Source organism: Grus americana, chromosome 6, assembly GCF_028858705.1.
Source record: "Grus americana isolate bGruAme1 chromosome 6, bGruAme1.mat, whole genome shotgun sequence".
Classification (NCBI taxonomy): domain Eukaryota; kingdom Metazoa; phylum Chordata; class Aves; order Gruiformes; family Gruidae; genus Grus; species Grus americana.
Genome location: NC_072857.1, coordinates 22779327 through 22796401, shown reverse-complemented (window position 1 = coordinate 22796401; position 17075 = coordinate 22779327). Strand labels below are relative to the sequence as shown.

Below are 17075 nucleotides of genomic sequence, written 5' to 3'. Positions count from 1 at the left end.
TATAGAAGTGTATAATCTACAGTTGATCTAAAATTTTTATCCTGAAGATCAATTTAAAAAGCCAAGTATGAATCATGACTCATTGCTGCAATGGATCTAACCACTAGCACTGATTCTGCCTGCCGTTAAGAAGTCTGGCATTCCCTCTTGGATCCGTTCCTCTGGAGGGGAGCCCTTTCATGGATCTGTGCTAGAAAGAGCTGAGCTAAAAACAGTTAAATGAGAATTTAAGCATTAAACAAACAAATGTGCTATTTTCTCACACAAAGGGTAAAATTCCAGGAATTTATTGCTGTATGTATGCTTAATCCATTAATTTGTCTTACAGTAGTCATGAAGTGCCAAATTGTGTGCTACATTTAACATTTCCTGTATTCCCTTCCAAATGCCATTTTACAGTGGGCGTATGAAACAACGCAGCAGCAGTCACAAAACATGGCTTCAGCATCTCTCGAGAGCTTAAAAATAAAGATTTGTGTACAAGCTGAATAACGAGATATCAGTTAACAGGTCACTCAGCAACTTTAATAGAAATACCTTTAGGTGGAAGTTTTGCAGTGTTAAAATTTACAACTCAGACTAAACGTTCTCATCCCCACTGTAGTAACAAGATATTTGCAAAGAACAAGAACTATGGTACGTAAATGTCACACGCAAGAACCGCTTCATTTCTATCAGAAGCAAAAATTGCTAATTATAAGCAAGGACAGGCCTAGCAGGCTAAGGCTGTCAGCCTATATTAAAAACATATACCTCCGAGTTTGGCAGTGGAATTCTGTTTACCACCTTGACTTTTTTTTTGGTTACATACAAGTACTCTTCCTCCCCTCCCACCACACACACTTTATAAACCCTCTTTTACTTTTATTATACCTCCGTATTATTTACAGGACTCCTAAAGATTAAGTACAAACTAGTATGAAATTAATGATAGCTTGCTCTTCAAATAGGTATCATCCCATGGCTAAATAAATACCAAGCCAATCCAACAGAGTGATCTGGAGTTATGATTCAGAAGCTTGTGTATCTGTGACTCCAGATGTTTTCTCATTAACTATGGAGGATTCACTTGATCTGTCAACAATAGCCTTAGAATTTGGGGTAGTGCTATCCAAAGTGAGCGTAGAGGTCTGTTCTACATTTACAGTAGTGCCAGGGTCGACGGAAAAGCTTCCAACTTGAGTCATGGAGGGAAGCAAATCTGTAGGCACTGTAGATGCCTCTGTGACCAAAGGAAGCAGAGGAACACATTTGGGTGGCATTGATAGAGGTGTTATTCCCATTAGATTCAGAGGTGGCAAGGAGGGAAGGGATGGCAAACCTAAGGAGGAAAAACAAAAAGAAAAAAAAGGCAGTGAGCTGCTGCAAACCACAGACTGACTGGAGACATTCTCTGTTTGCTTAGAATTTTTGCCTTCTCTAATCTATTTACCCTTGAGGAGGAGGAAGCTTTTTGAGCTTAGTGTGAGCATGATACACATGCAGCACTGACTCAGCAGACTAGTTTCAATCCTGATACTTTTCAGATTTCAGAATTGAAGGATCAGAATAAACTCAAGTTTGCTTCTGCCTCCCCAGAGGACTAGGCATTTAATGCATTAATACCAATGATCACATTTTTCTGGCATTCACTGAAACTGCCAGAAACAAGAAGTTAACAAGAACCTTATTCCATATAAGCTTCCAATTCTTTCTGCTTGCTCCATGTGCACCTTCAGCAGTTTTATCCAAAACCATAAATCTAGTATTAGTTCGTACTTTTGGTATTCAATCAGCATGCTTCGATCTCATCTGGCACACAAGAAAACACCTCACATTTTCTTCTACCCATAAAACTATATACTATCGTTCTTGGCACAATCTCTTTTGAGATCATAAATCAGGTGAAATAAGATGAAACAACTAAATACAGAAAAAGGTTTAGAATTATCTAAAGACACATTCCTTGTCTACCTAATCTGGGCACTACTGTCAACTCCCATCTCAGGCAAACATTAAATTTATCCTCTTCAGGACTCCACCAGATGGCTCTAAACGAGAGTGTCAAGGATCCTCAAGGAGAGATCCGCTACTACACTGCTTCAGTTTGCAGAACCACATACCAGGCTGTATGATTTCTGGAACGATGTGCGGTGCAGGTAAATTAAGTTTGGAGAGATCAGTCAGGTTGGGAAGCCCTGCTGGTAATGGCATCAGACCTAAGAGAAGAGTGGAAAAGTTACCGCTGAAAACTCAAAATTGTTTTTTTCTGTTTCTGAGATCTTATTGATCATTTAAAGTTATTTTATATTGTTTTACATCCTGATTATCATTTTTACATATAAGAATGCAAATTCACCCGAATTTCAGCTTTTAAGTTGCACAGTGAAAACAGATACCTACTGCAGGAAGTGTGGACTAGCAAATACATAATCCCAACCTTTCTGATTTTTCTGAGGAAAGTAGAATCTTATTTCAAGGAACTAGTAGGTTTGCATTCCAAGTTCAGCCTTTAACAAAGATAGTTATTTCACTGCAGCACTGTACCAGAAGCCCTCCATTCCTAATTTCAATGGCAGAAGATAATAATAGGATGAAATACATACTATGCCTGATCTCTAATATTGATTACCCTATTATGAGGCTTTTCAAGTTAGTTCATAACTAGAGTTAAACACAAAAACATACAGAAAAGGCATGACAAAGTAACTTTCAAAGTCAGGAAATACTGAAAATAGAAGAGAAACATACGATGAACCCAACACATGTGCTTCCATCATTGTGTTTGCCATGGAACATCTTTCTGCTCCTGAATTTCCTGTCTTAGAAGAACTGCATTTCTGGGACAAAAGCTCTATTCCTATTTTGTGTTTATTTCAGAATAAGCCTTATCTGAGCTAAACTGTTGATACTATGGTAATAAGACAGAAGGGCCACTGTACACAGAATTTTATTAAGAACCAGTCATCTTTACCTACCTGTGAATTCATTAGCCAAAGGCTGACATCTGACTCAAAGAGGTTTCAGCTCAGCTACAAGCAACTTTGGTTTGAACTTTTTTAAAAATCTGAAAAGTTGAACTTCACACAAATTCACTCAAATTTTAAACCTCCTGTATTTTTAATACTTACAATTTCACTAGTACGGCCATGCACACTGCAAGAAATATTTTAATAACTTTCAAAAAAGCAATGATACTATTCAGAGAACAAGGTGAAAGGAAAATTCGTATTTGCAGATTTTGGAGAAGGGGTGGATAGGGGACATTAACAGAAACTGAACTTCTTAGTAGTTTGCTATTTTCTCTAAGTCATACAAGATTAAAGTTCTCTGCCCCTGTTTGCCTGCACTTAGCTCTACTATGCATTTTTTCTATGTTAGAGAGCATACCTCCAAGCATTACTTAAAACTTTTGGACACATCTTTATCTACTTGTCTCACAGCATACAAAATATAAAATACAACTCCTTCAGTGTTTTGGAATGCATGACTGAGTCCTGTGCTGGTGCACCAATTACATGTCGAAATCCTATACAATTCTCACCTTACCTATTGTGAACAATACTGGAGCACTAGTGCTTAGTGTTATTATCAGGAAATACCACACACCACTTTGTAGACAGACTCCTACTTTTGTTATACCAGTTTAAATTACTAAATAATTCAGAAACAGTAAGTGCAACATACAGTTCTATGTTGTTAGCCCTCTATTTATATTAGGAAGAATGATCAAGCAGAGTATCAAAATGGAGTTTCCTAAAATGGAGGGTTTATGGGTAAATGGAATGCAGAAATAGGCGAGACGTGTCTTCTCAATCTTTCTTCTGTCATGATGTCCAAGTGCAAAGGACAAACCAGAAAATGTGAAGCTATTTGCAAAAGTATTTTGCAACACACAATTTATAAACTATGGAAAGTAACAGCATCAACTCAAGAAATGTTGCAAATAGCAAAGTTAATACATTCCTGAAAAACCCTGAATGCTGCATCTATTGTGCAAGAGGCCCTAAAAGGTAAGTGATTATAAACTCTGTTGCCAACTCAGTCCTCTGTACTACAGACATGCTGTACACATTCTCTTAAAAAAAAAAAATCTTAACATCGTAGAGGTTGTATAGAGATCTTTATCATGAAATGTGTAAGTTGTATGAAGTTATACCCTCCCATCCCCCAAAAAAAGGTGGAAAAGACAGCTCTCTTCCCTTGCTCCCTTAAGATCTTTGTTTCAGAAAGGTTTTAAGAAATTTTACCTACTCACCTGGTAAGGTAGTTGCTGGGTTAACTGGTGGCACAGAGGTAAGGGACTGACTGACTTGTGGTGGTAATAATGGAACTGTTGGAACACCTGGTGGAGTATATAGGAAAACAAAATTAATTTTAAGCATACGACACTTCAGTTCCCTTCCTCAAGGAATAAAAATAAATAATTGCTTACAGAAGAATTACTATTTGCCTTCCCCATAAAACATTGATAAAAAAATAGTACTCTAAATAACAGGCATCATAGTTCTGATAGAAGTTGTTTGCAATTATTTTGTGAGCAAGCAGGGCACAATCACAGTACTCTAGCCTTTGTTGTTGAGAAAAATTTGGGGAGGAGAAAATTTTATTATCTCTTTTGCCTTCTATTAAATTGATAGTAACAGATCACAGATAGATCTGTGCGTGCAATACAGCCAGAAACCCCAAGCATTTCAGAAGTCGGTTACTTCCACACTAACCTGTGCTGAGAACGTTACTGACAGTAGTTGAGGGTGAACTAATAGAAAGTCCTGAAAGACTCTGTTCAAGGCCTGCTGACCCAGGGGGTAATGTGGCTGAGGGATTAACTGATGACAGCTGAACCTTATTGAAAGGAAAAAAAGAAAGTTACATCATTAGGGTTTCTTTCCACAAGAACCAATAGAAGCAGAAAAGCCATAAAACATCATAAGCCATTTTTACCAAGCCAAAGAAGTGACTACAACTTACCTCTGTGAAGCCATCTTTGAGGGGACTGAGAGATGCACTAGGCAACTGTCCCGGGAGAGAAATTTTCTTTCCCTCTTCAAACGGGCGCGTAGGTATCCTATGCAAATATCCATAACCAATGCCACATCCTAGGCTTTTAACATATGAACATTTAAAAGTCAGTGAAGTGACTTTACAACTACAGACTCCATAGTAACAATGCATGAATGACTCAAGACGCCAAGTTTCAAGATAAGTTCTGTACAACTTACTGTGTTCTGTTACTTACAGTGTAAATACACCCCCCTCATTAGTAACTAAATATGAATTTCAAGTAAATATATTATTATAGCAGAAACACCTTGGATATAACAACACTTCTTTCCTGTATTTGTAGAAAACTAAAAGCAAGCAGCTTTTAGGCTTGTGCTATAAGAAAGTCGTCCCATCCTCCTGTAGCATATTGCCTCCTTACCTGCCTTCCCCACCCCAGGCAGAGTTTGGAGTAATCACCACTTCCCGACAATTATCCGTGTCCGTGTTGTACACATAAAGTTTTAATGGCTTGGCTTCATGCGTTTCAATAAGGGAAAAGAGATCTTCAGACTGGAAAAGGATAAAAATTAATTAGGGTTTTCTTGTCCTTATTTTATCATTTGACATTAGAATGATCATCTTTTCAGTCCTAACTTTCTGTAACAACCCAGTAACTACTGCATGTTGCAGCTGTTGCAGCGCTGCTGGTTTATCACAAGGCCAACTTTAAAATATTCTTTGCTAGCACAACTCAGAAGTCATGTGGCACAACCCAGACTTCAAATCTGCTACCTGAAGTATTAATATTGGAGTACCAAAAAAAGTTTCTATCTGACTTCATGAAGATATTTAAGAGTAGTTTTTATTTCCAGAATTGCATTTAAGCACAAAGAATAAGCACTACGCTAGAGCTCCTTCCTCTTTGCATTAACTTACTTCCATTAGCACTGAACAGAGGCAGAACTGGGGATGTTTCAAACTGCCCTGGTACAATTTTTTTTTTTAACTTTATAAAAATCAAAATCTTATTTTTATATACTTACCTCATTCATGACAGTATCTGCTCCAATGATATAGTCACTATGAGGTCTAAGTCCAGCTAATGCAGCAGGAGAATTTGGTTCCACTTCCTGGTTTTAAGATGGAAAGTTACAAAACACTACGTAACTCTCAGGGAGTAGCACAAGTTAGATGTGTACTTCACACAAGTTTTGAGTCATGTAGATAAACTGGTCAAGTTTTCAACACAATTAGAAGAATAGTCACTGAGCTAGTGAAACAGTGGCTAGACAGCAGTCTCTTTGGATACCGTTACAAGGAGCTCTGAGTATTGTACAAACCCACTGATTTAAATACAAGATTTGATAATATACTCACAGAGTTCAAAAGTCTCTTCAAACCCAAGATCAATGAAGAGAAAACAGACCCATTTGATCTCATAGCTTGTGTACCCCCTTGCAAGTTACTTCTCAGTAAAAAGTTTAACAGTAAACAATAGTAAGAAAAACACCTGGCAGTTCATACGTACCAAAACATGCCATACATTTTCATTGGCCCCATCAAAGCTGCAGAAACGAATGCTCACGCCCAGCAGGCCCTGCCCACCCCACATGTTGCTGGGGGTCACTGACGTTTCTCTGAGTTCCAGCGTTTTGCTACTGTACACCAGCATTTTTACAGGTTTTTCAACATTTGCTTTCAACAGGTCCTTGAGAGTGTCATTGTCTTTATTCTGCAAACAGTCAAAGAAGAGCTTGGTTTAGCGTTTAACATAGCAAGCATCCAGTTCTGTAGCACCACTTTTGTATTTCAGAGGTCCTATAACCACTGTGCATTATCAGAATATGTATCTCCAGCTATTTTATAACAAGCTTCCAGTCTCTTTACAATTCCAAAATACAACTCCACAGAAAACCTGGGATTTCACAGTAACAGGTCATACTTTCCAAACATGAAAGCACTTGAATTAACCTGTGATACAACATGCCTCACCACTTTGCAGAGGCTTTCTTGAATCCAGCCATCCTGGTGGAAGAGCCTACCCACAGCTGTTCTTCTGCACTGCTATGGTTTGTCGTCTCGCTACAGCTCTGTTTGAAAACTTTCTCCCATGATTCCTACCCAGCTGACAGCTTTGACAACAGCTCTGTGAACCAACCCATTTTGACCAAAATGAGTTTGCAAGTTCTCACACAAGCAGGTTTACAGACAGAACTAGGGGGGCACTAGCACAAGCAGCTAGGGCTGGATCAGTAGGTACAACTATCTTCTGCTGGCGCAGATGTCTGCAGAGAGTATGTCTGTGTCTGCATCCTCATTCTCCAGCTACACTTTTGATATTATAACTACAGGGTGAAGGAAATTAATTTCTGATGCATTGGTTTACCTATAAGATTCTCAACACATTGCTTATATTCAGAGTTATAAAACAACAACACACTTACCAATCTTGAACCATTAATAGACACGATAAAATCAAAGAATGGCTCCAATCCAGCTCTATGCCCCGGTGAGTTTTCTTGTACCTAACAAAGTTAAACAAGAATTTAGCAAAAGTGTACCAATGTTGATTCATAGATTAGAATTATATTTCTACTTGTGCAAACTGTAGTTCTAGAATCTACTGATGTTTGTATGTATGATTTTTAAGTGTTCAAATATAATTTTTTGACTAAAAAATCCCTTCTGTAAAAAAAATAGAGAGAGAAACACTTAAATCAGTAATTTATAAATTATTGAGGAATGACACAACAGTAGCCACTGCCTGGGACAAGCACTGCTTCACAGCTGCAGCAGATAAATTGTAGATATTTATTTCAATAAAGGAGATTATGGTCAAAGGACAAGCTTAATGAATTCTGAAAAAAGTTGGTTAAAAAGCAGTATCTTTCCACAGAAGTGCCAACATTGGACCTTGCTTTTTATCTTACACATACTAGAGGAAAAGGAGAGTCACATCTCTGTAAGCACTGCTTGTTATCTCATGATTAAACATCACCTGTTGACATTCCTGCAACGCAGAGGGCATCTGTCCAACCAGTGATTCATTAGCATACCAACAAGCTGCAAGAAAAGGGACACGTGCACTTTCGCAGCCATGGCAGCGCAAATAATTCAACCACTCCACTAGGACAAGGCCTGAGTATTGGATACAGATTGCTCCCAGAAGCTTAAAGTATGCTTTTAATTCCAAATGAAGTAACTGAGAGACATTTTGCCAGTGTTGTTTTTTCACTATTACATGCATTGCTGACAGACAAAAGTAACTCCAATATGGCTGTCAGATTTTTCCTACAGCTTTTGTAGCAAAGAATATCTTTATTTGTAAGCTGACTCATTTTACCCACTGGCTTTTTATTTTATGTGCTGTATTCATCTTCCAAAAAGATCTAAAAAGTGTTACCCTTTACGGTGTGGTTTCTTACATTACAGGTTAATCCATCTGACAGAACTGGTACAAATCTGCTAGTTTGGTCAATATCAGTCTAATTCTGCAGGAATTGAGTTTTCTTAATATGACTCATCTAGAACAAAATATTCTAATATGGAAAAAAAATAAGCTTGATTACTACTAAAACTATCCTCTTAAGAGTCTATTTACCTCTGCCCAACACGTTCACAAAATCAGAGCTTGGAAAAAACTCAGACTACTTGTGGGTAGCTTTCTCTAACAGATGCCGGAAGCTTAGAATATTAGTGTCACATAACCTAAACAATCATTAAAGAAAAAATAATCTGGAATCAGTAGCTCCAGAGTCACATCACACACACTGATTGCTGTCCAAGACTGGTAAAGCAGCAAAAAAGTATGAAACGAAATAAAAATCACTGAGGCAGCAAAAACATCCCCAAACTCCGTATTTATCATTTCTAGCTAGAAGTTGAAGTGTGTCTACAGAAGCATCTCTTCAAGATGCCTGCATGCTCCTTGGAAATAATTTCCTACAACTGGGGGTACAGATACTCTCCCTAGGTGCAAGCATTAACCATACGGAACCACAGCTCTCAATCACCAAAGTAGAACTGCTAACTAGATCCAAACTACTGCCTCTGCATTACTTACTCAATCTGTCAGTTCCACATGCCTCTCGTCAAGAATAACTAGGGATCAGATAGCAAGCTGTGCACCAGGTAACAGGGTAAAGGTACAAGCTAAGCTCCATGTAGCAGACCCTCTGACACCAGCTGCATAGAAACTCCCGGGCACATTGTGGATGTTGCTTTGACATTAGTGGACTGTCCCTAGGGCTCATTTTTAACTTTAGGTATGAAAACTTTCATTAATGTAGAGCAACCTGAGAACAGCATCCACAAACAGAAATTTTAGCTTATGAGAAATGCCACAGAGAGGCTAACATACACTATATTATTTATTCTTCTCAAATGCAGAAAGCATTTACTTACTAAGTTGGGTACTTGAGGCCTTTCTGCCAAAGAAAGGTTAAAGGAACAGTTTCATGAAAGCAGAATTGAAGAACCCTGGTTTCCTATGGACATGCTCCATGTAGTTTCCCTTGTAATTAAGTCATTCAAAACATCCTCTCCTCTGATGTGGTTTTTCTAGTAGCAAATGTAGAATGAGCTTGTGCTGTTTGTTGCTCTTCCCTCAGTTTAGGGAGGTGACGTGAAAATACTTTAATAGCCTCTCTCTCTCATTCCACCACCTATTGCATGTGACATATAAGAACTTATATTTTGTGTTTTTAATGAGCCTAACCTAAAGTCTTTATATTAAAATGAAATCAGCAGATGGTTTCAGAAATTATTGGGAAAACAAAAATTTTAAAGACAGAACATGTCTTTCTAAACCTCATCATTAAAAAAAATCAGTAAATCCAGCAAACTGATACATTTATTCAGCTAAGACATCAGATTGTTAGGACTGAATATATGTCATGGCCTTGAAATGATAAAAAGCAGACTTCATTCAGCCAGTAGGACAGCTGCAAAAGCAGTCCTGACATGATCCACTCCCTATTCAGAGATTTTCCTCCAAATGAGCTGCTTAAAACAAAACAAAAAACACCACACAAAAAACCCACCAAAAAACCCCCACCAAGCACACCACCCCTACACCCTGACACAATATCCCTCCCCAAGGACCTCTTATAGATTACACTGTGAAACAGTGACCAGTATTCAGTAAGGAAATCTTTTAAGATAAGACGGACAGCTACAATAAATGAGAATTACAGATGTTCAGCATCCATCAGTGTCAAGCTCGCTGACAGCTGGGATGCAAAGATTTGGCATTCTAAGGAAATTATTTATAGTCTGCCCCAAACTGATGAAGGGACTGTGAGAGTTCCCAAGTTCCGAACAATTCGTTTGCAGAAAGTATCTTCAGGTGTTGAACACCTTCCCCCAAATCCACCACAGTCCTGAACATCTCTTCATGGCTTGTTTCTAAGTGGGCATGTAAAACTACCAGGAAGCCGTATCTAAAAGAAATCAAGCTCTTACAGTTGCATCAAGCATACACACACCTCGGAAGCATGTAGCTGCATTCCTTCTGTCATCACAGTTCCTCATGCTGCCACCCACAGGTTCAGACACAAGAAGCTTCCTATTCCCCTAGCTTGTTTGGGCCCAGCGTCACTGATGGAAAAGCATTTTTATGCCTGGCAGTCCAGGAAATGCAAACCAGAAGTGCTGAGTTCATTCCACATGAAAAGTCTCCTCCTTAAAGGAGCGACACACTCAGCCCTGCACAACAATCACACTGACCCATACAGTTTTTATGTCGCACCACCTTATTTTCAGCCAGCTGCCCGCACAATTCATCACCATTAGGCACAACATCACCATTCATCACCAATGCACAACACGGCTCTCTGCTCAAAGCTCTGTGGCCACAGTTCTCTTCCAGGAACTACAGCAACAAAGGATAAACAGGGATCTTAGGAAATACAAGGGCAGAAAAACCTTCTTATTAATGATGGAAATCAAGATCCCACATACACGTACATAAACTCCAGGCCTCCTGAGCCATCTGGCTTTGTGCAGCTTTGCTGTATGCCCCAAGTCGGTATTGAGTAACCTGCCTTTGTAATTGAATAAGGACTGAGAAATAATCAAGTAATACCATTTACAACAGATGCCACTGCAGGCAAACCACCATCCATGGCAGCTTGGGAAACCTAATTCTCTCAAAGCCAGCCAGTTATTTCAGACATGTAAGATACAGACACCTGTGGGTAAATGCCATGACTTTCTAACAGTAGAGAAAAACAGTGGAATGGACTACCTGGAGAAGCTGTGGAACTGCCACCACAAAAGATTTTTAAGAGCAAGCAAAGAAAACCTCTATCAAGAACGCTGAACATCAGAAGGCAGAAATGGGCTGTTTGACTCTTTCAGCCCCGTACAGTGCTGCAGGACTTCAGTTTCTCACTGAGATGACAGCACTCAGGGCAGCAGGGCTGCTGAGCGCATAGATTACTCACTAGTTATTTCACTTCTAATTCACTGTCAGGAATTAAACAGGGAAAAGTTTTCAAGGTCAAGACACTAATTTTAATCTGCATTACTAAAAAGACTTCTTTTTTTGTAAATACATAAAGTTTCTCTTTGCTGAACACTTTTCCCAACACTATCAGCCTATGCCTACACAGTATAGATTGTATGTTACGCATTATAATAAGGCTGCTCAGCAACACAGTGATCACAAATTTAAGCCCCGAGCAAGCAGTGCTACAGTAAATGGAATTAGGCATGGAAACTCTCATTTTTCAGAGCCAGATGAAGGCTCTCACCACTTCTGAAAGTCAGATAACTTATACTAGTGTCCACTTAAACTTTCAGAAGCTTACATTTGAACACTAAATACACAACTGTCATGGAGCAGAAGCTCTGAAGCTTTTTTTTTTCACCCACATAAGAAATGCTTCCTAATATTTACTTTATTACCAACAAAAAGCTGAAAGTTTTTTTGTTGTTCTTCCATCCACTTTAATTTCATTATGTATCATGTGTAAGCAATTCCTCTTAGGTCTGACAATATATTTTATTTCTGTCAGCTATTTTACCACATTACACGGTATAACTGTGTTGAATTTCCTTATGAAACACCCAGTTTTCAAGAGAAAAAGTTTCATAAGCTTTTTGTAAGAAAATAGATTCCCTATACATAGCATCAAATTTTATTTTAGCACAGGGAATTTAACTCAAGCTTTTAAAATGTGAGCCTCCCTTAAAAAATAAATCATGTCTTGATGGCAACATGTTTGTATCTACTACAACAAACCGAAGCACTCAAGTAAAAGTTAGAAATCTAAACTTTGGGCATTGAACATCACATAACACGGAAGCATACAAATCTCTTGCAGATAAAAATTCTGACATCATCTGTTAGCTGAAGAAATTGTCAAGTCATTACAACAGCCTGGGCAATCTATAGCAGTATCACACTGCTGAACAAGAAAGTTATTCAAAATCTTCCTTCATTCTGTTTTGAAGAGCAGAAACAAATGCATACTGAGCAACAGTCAGACAGTTGCTCTAATCAGCCACATGACTTATGTTAAAGGAAACTTATGTAGGAGAAAAACAAGCAATGGAGAAAATTCCTAGAACCAACCAGCGCTACAAGCTACCAGCCTGGGAGGTCCTAGTTAAAAAAAAGATTTTTGAGCACATGAATCAGTAAACGGAACTCTAACTGCAAAAGCACATACGATGAATAAAAACGTATTCCAAAGAATTGTTTCAAACAAATGACTACTTATTAGGTCTACCTACGAAGAGACTAGGGCAACAAAACCGTTTGTAACTTTCTCTTGAAAAAAAAAAAAAAAAAAGAAAACAACAAACCCAAAACAGGGGCTACATTTCAAGAAGAAACCCCAGCAGAGCAATCCGCAGCAACTTTTCCTGTCAAGTATGTGTGTGATGAAATCGCTTTCCTTCGACAGCGCTTCAGTCCTGGAGCGTTCCTATTTCCTGTTAAAAGTGCACTGATAATAAAGCTCACAATGAAAGTGACATTGCACCAAATATTAGCAGAAACTGCCAAAAAGATTAAAGTAATCTGCAAAAATTACATCAGAAAATAACGATGGTACTGTTCACTTGCTGCATATATATTTCTGCTCCTGTTTGAAGTGAGCAGAGCAAGTGACTTGCTACCAGTTTTGTAGGGAGGCAGCGTGTACAGTCTAAAAGTCTCACTGTAAGGAACCTGTGACTTGCAACAGTCTCAGTTTGCTCACCCCTCTGGCAACTTCTGCTTGGCTCCTGTGGCCATTCTAAACAACATGAAGTGACTTCTTTCATGGCCTTTTAACACATTTTTAATTTATCTGCCCTACCCAAACAAATTGTTCCAATAATTGAAAAGATTTTCTGATATTTCTCTAGTTTTCCAACAACAAATGAAATCTTAAAAAATGACCACTATATACACTATTTACAGAAGCTTGGCATTATAAAAGAAATCTGACTTTATCTGAATTAGCTCTGTAAAACTGAAGGACTACTGCCATTTTCCTTTCACCATTCTCATTTATCTGATTAAAACACTGACCTCAGAAAGAATGTCTACTTGAGAATGAATTAGAAGAAAATAGTAGTATTGCTTGACCCCAAGTTCTACCAAAGTTCAGTCCATGCAGGCAGAGCATTTGTGTCGAGCACCTCGGAGAGTGTGAGCTGAACACATCTGTCTTTAACAAACTTACTACAAAATACTGAATTCAAAATTAAACTTGGAAAAACTATGGAGGAAAATTCTAGCCACTTGTATGTAGGCTCTCAACTACATACAAGCACAGGCCGAACTCCTGGTAGACCGGGATCACGATGCTATTTGAGATGCCCATCCACAGTAAAAAAATAATTGCCCATTGTTGTGGCATCTGAAGAGATCAGCAAGAAGATAAGGCAGTCACAAGTAGAGACATAAGCCTATTTAAGACAACAGGCAGGTCCTTTCCTGCATTTAATATAAATACAGCTGTCCTCTCACAATCAACTTATTTAATGTTTACCTACCAGCTACATTTGCAGAGACTGGCAATCAAACACTGCCACTTCAAGCCACAGCAAAAACATTACAACCAAAAAGTGCCTAAATGAAAACAAAAGGTGCCAGATTCAAGCAAGATTACAAAAAAACCCCTAAATAGATTATACTTCATAAGAGATGCATCTCAGTTTACTGACGTGCTTTAATCAAACTATGAACTGACGAATCTGACGTAACTGATATTCTAACTGCAGAGTACTTACTGATGTTACAGCTCTCAAAAGTAAAAAGCACATGATATTTATGCTACAGTACGCTAAAAAAAAAAAAGTCTGCCCCTTTTACCAAACTGAAAAAGTGTTTTTTGTAGGGGAAAAGACAAAATGGATTGTCTTGTATTACTAGCATTAGATTGTCATGTATTAGTAACATTAAAAAGGACAAAGAGCACCATGACTTTAGCCTACACGTACATTTTAACAGATCAATGTCTGGACTGGATCAGAACCTGTTTGTTCCTCTAAAGCATTACAGCAGCATTTTTAACACTTGAAAGATAATTGCTGTTCTTTTTCTGCCATAGTATTCTACATATATTTGTAACTCACTACTAGCAAGGAAGTACGAATTCACAGGAGTTGAGGTCTTGTGCTCTTTCACATGGATAAAACGCGGGGCTAAGCTCTAGACAGAGCGCTGATCCAAGAAGGTCCAATGCCAACAAAAAACTAGCCCAGCACGGTGTCTGCTGTAAGGGTAGTGATGCTCTGGCTACAGCAGCAAAAGCGCTATGGTGCGGGCAAAGCTATTAGTAACTCCAGCAAAGTTACTCTATCACCCAGTGCACCAGATCCAAGGACACAACTCGGCTACCTTTCTACTCATTCAACATGAAACACATGCTAAAGAAAGGACTTCCAAAAGGCTGCTAGCCAAACATTTAATGCAGCCTGCTTACCTACCAAAATATTTTGTTGTGCACAAACCCAAAACATTGAGGGCACAGTGTAAACAAAAACTATGTAACTACGAAAAACAGCAACACTGCCTGCACTAGGAACGCAGCTCTGGCAGGCATGATGCCTGTCATTTCAATACCTCGATCTAACACCCCCGGAACTACTGTTGAGGGGTGAAGCAGCTACAGCTCAGGTCATGACGCAAGGGGAACGCGTTATCCGAGCCAGGCACCTGAAGGGCTACAGTTCTTAAGCTGCAGTTTGAACGCGGGCAAGCTAGCGTGCGAGCAGCGTTTTCTAGAGGAGAAGCGGCCTTTGCTCCCGAAGGCTGCCCAAAAAGCAGCATCACCTCCCGCGCACCGTCCCTCTCGGCCTGTTCACAAGCTGAAGAGCAGACGGCGCAGTCCGGGCCACCCGGATCTCTCCGGCCGGGGAGAGGCGGCTCGGAGCCCCTCCGGGCTCCCGCCGCGGGCCGGGACGAGGCGCAGGCCCCGGGCAGCTACGCGCGGCTGAGGCGAAGCCCCGGGCAGCGGCAGCCCGGAATCCAGCCTTTCTGGCGGGGCGCCCGGAGGACGGGCAGCTCGCCTCCCTGCTCCTCCGGGAAAGGCAGCCGGCAGCGCGGATCCGCCGCGGATTTCACCGCTGACACGAGCCGCGGTGGGGGGCCGGCCACGGGCACCGGGAATCCCGGCCGCCGCCGCTGCCCAGGCGCCTCCCCGCCGCCGGGCCCGGGGAGCCCCTCGTGCCGCTCGAGCGCGGACCCGCGGAGGGAGAGGCCGCGGGGCCCAAGGGCCGCCACCGGCCTAACGGCCACCCTGACGGCGCGCCCGCCTCCCCGCCGCCCTTACCCGCAGGACGTGGTAGCCCTCGGTGCCCCCGCCGGGGATCTCGACGCTCTGCGAGGCGCCCATGGCTGGGGGCGGGCGGCGGTGGCGGCGCTGCTCCCCGCACAAAGCCCCACGCACCGGGGACGTGGCACTCGCTCCCGCCCGGCTCGGGAGGGGCGGGCGAAGGCCGCGCGCGGGGCATGCCGGGAATCCGTGCCACAGCGCCCCCTACCGGGCACCTCCACCGCCGGGGGGAGGCGGAGGCCGTACGGTGGCCGCCCTAGGCCAGACCTCGCCGGCTCGGCCCCCGGGCGGGCGGAGGCAGTACGGCGGCCGCGATGGACCACGGGCCTCTCGCTCGGCTTTAGCGCAGTGGCGCCCCCTGGCGGCCGAGGGCGGCACTGCCAGGCGAGGGGCGGGGGCGCGTGCCTGCTCTCCCGGGCTGGGAAACGCCGGCGATGCTAGATAGGAACGGTTAATTAATGTATATTAGTATTAATTCTAGTAATTATGTATAGTAAATGGGTGCACAGAACATAAAGAAGGCCAGCTGGGGCAGGTCATACCTTCTGCTGGCTTCCCCAATCCCACAGCTCTGTGGAGCTCAAGGTAAAACTGAAATACCAGCGAGCTCTGAACATTGTTCTTGTCCGTCGGACGGAGCTGATCGGGAGCTTCCAAGTGAGACAGAAGCATCGGGATTGCCCACGATGGGTGCGCATGAAATTCTCTGGTAGCTGGAGCTGAAGTGGAAGGATTGATGCTTTGGTACGGAACAGCTTGGGTGAGAAATGCTGCCCAAGAGCAGCATTTTGAATTAACCTGTTTCACGGCATGCGTCCCCTCGCAGACATTAACATGATAATGGAATAGATTCTCGCCGCAGATGTGGGGTGTGTGGTGACATGCAGCAGACACTGATCTGCTCTCCAGCTTGTTTGCGCAGGCAGAGCCACTAGCTGCCAAAATGCACCATGCGCCCAGCATTAAAATCCAGCCCCGAGCCAAATTGATGTCACAGTGTAGCTGGAGGAGGTGGACGGTGGGTTTTCAAGGAGTGTTATGAATCACGTTTAGACCATCTCTCTCTTTGAGAGTGCATGGAAGGCCCCAGATGAAGCTTTCACACAGCCTGCCCACACAAACCAGTGCCTCCTGGTTCTGGTACTGTAGACCTAGAGGTGAGCTCTTTACAGAGTGCTGGCCTCACTGGTCATTTTCCATAATGCAGAAACAGCATTTGTTAGTGAATTGGAACACAGTGCTATAGATCCTCAACTGAGCACAGAAAGGAAATTCAGATTAGCAGAAACCCATACCTCACTTCTTTTGGACTCATTTCCCTCTGTACTATCACAG

At 41.5% G+C, this 17075-nt stretch overlaps 1 protein-coding gene across 1 annotated transcript; it reads right to left on the bottom strand.

Moving 5' to 3' along the window:
- Positions 1–271: 271 nt before the first annotated feature.
- On the bottom strand, positions 272–15938 carry GORASP2 (golgi reassembly stacking protein 2). Its single transcript, XM_054830220.1, has 10 exons — positions 15738–15938; positions 7410–7490; positions 6494–6697; positions 6009–6095; positions 5405–5535; positions 4951–5083; positions 4701–4824; positions 4238–4324; positions 2103–2198; positions 272–1321 (listed from the first exon to the last, which is right to left on the bottom strand). Exons 1-10 carry the CDS (start codon positions 15798–15800, stop codon positions 1005–1007), a joined length of 1323 nt encoding a protein of 440 aa, XP_054686195.1. The 5' UTR covers positions 15801–15938; the 3' UTR covers positions 272–1004.
- Positions 15939–17075: the final 1137 nt, after the last annotated feature.

What these genes read in the sequence shown, in the direction of transcription:
- GORASP2 (XM_054830220.1), bottom strand. Translation starts at nt 15,800, where the DNA reads ATGGGCGCCTCGCAGAGCGTCGAGATCCCCGGCGGGGGCACCGAGGGC. An exon ending in AAAATGTATGGCATGTTTTG is followed by an intron (nt 6,096 to 6,493) that starts GTACGTATGAAC and finishes TCTTAAAACCAG; the next exon opens with GAAGTGGAACCAAATTCTCC. An exon ending in TCAAAGATGGCTTCACAGAG is followed by an intron (nt 4,825 to 4,950) that starts GTAAGTTGTAGT and finishes CCTTTCAATAAG; the next exon opens with GTTCAGCTGTCATCAGTTAA.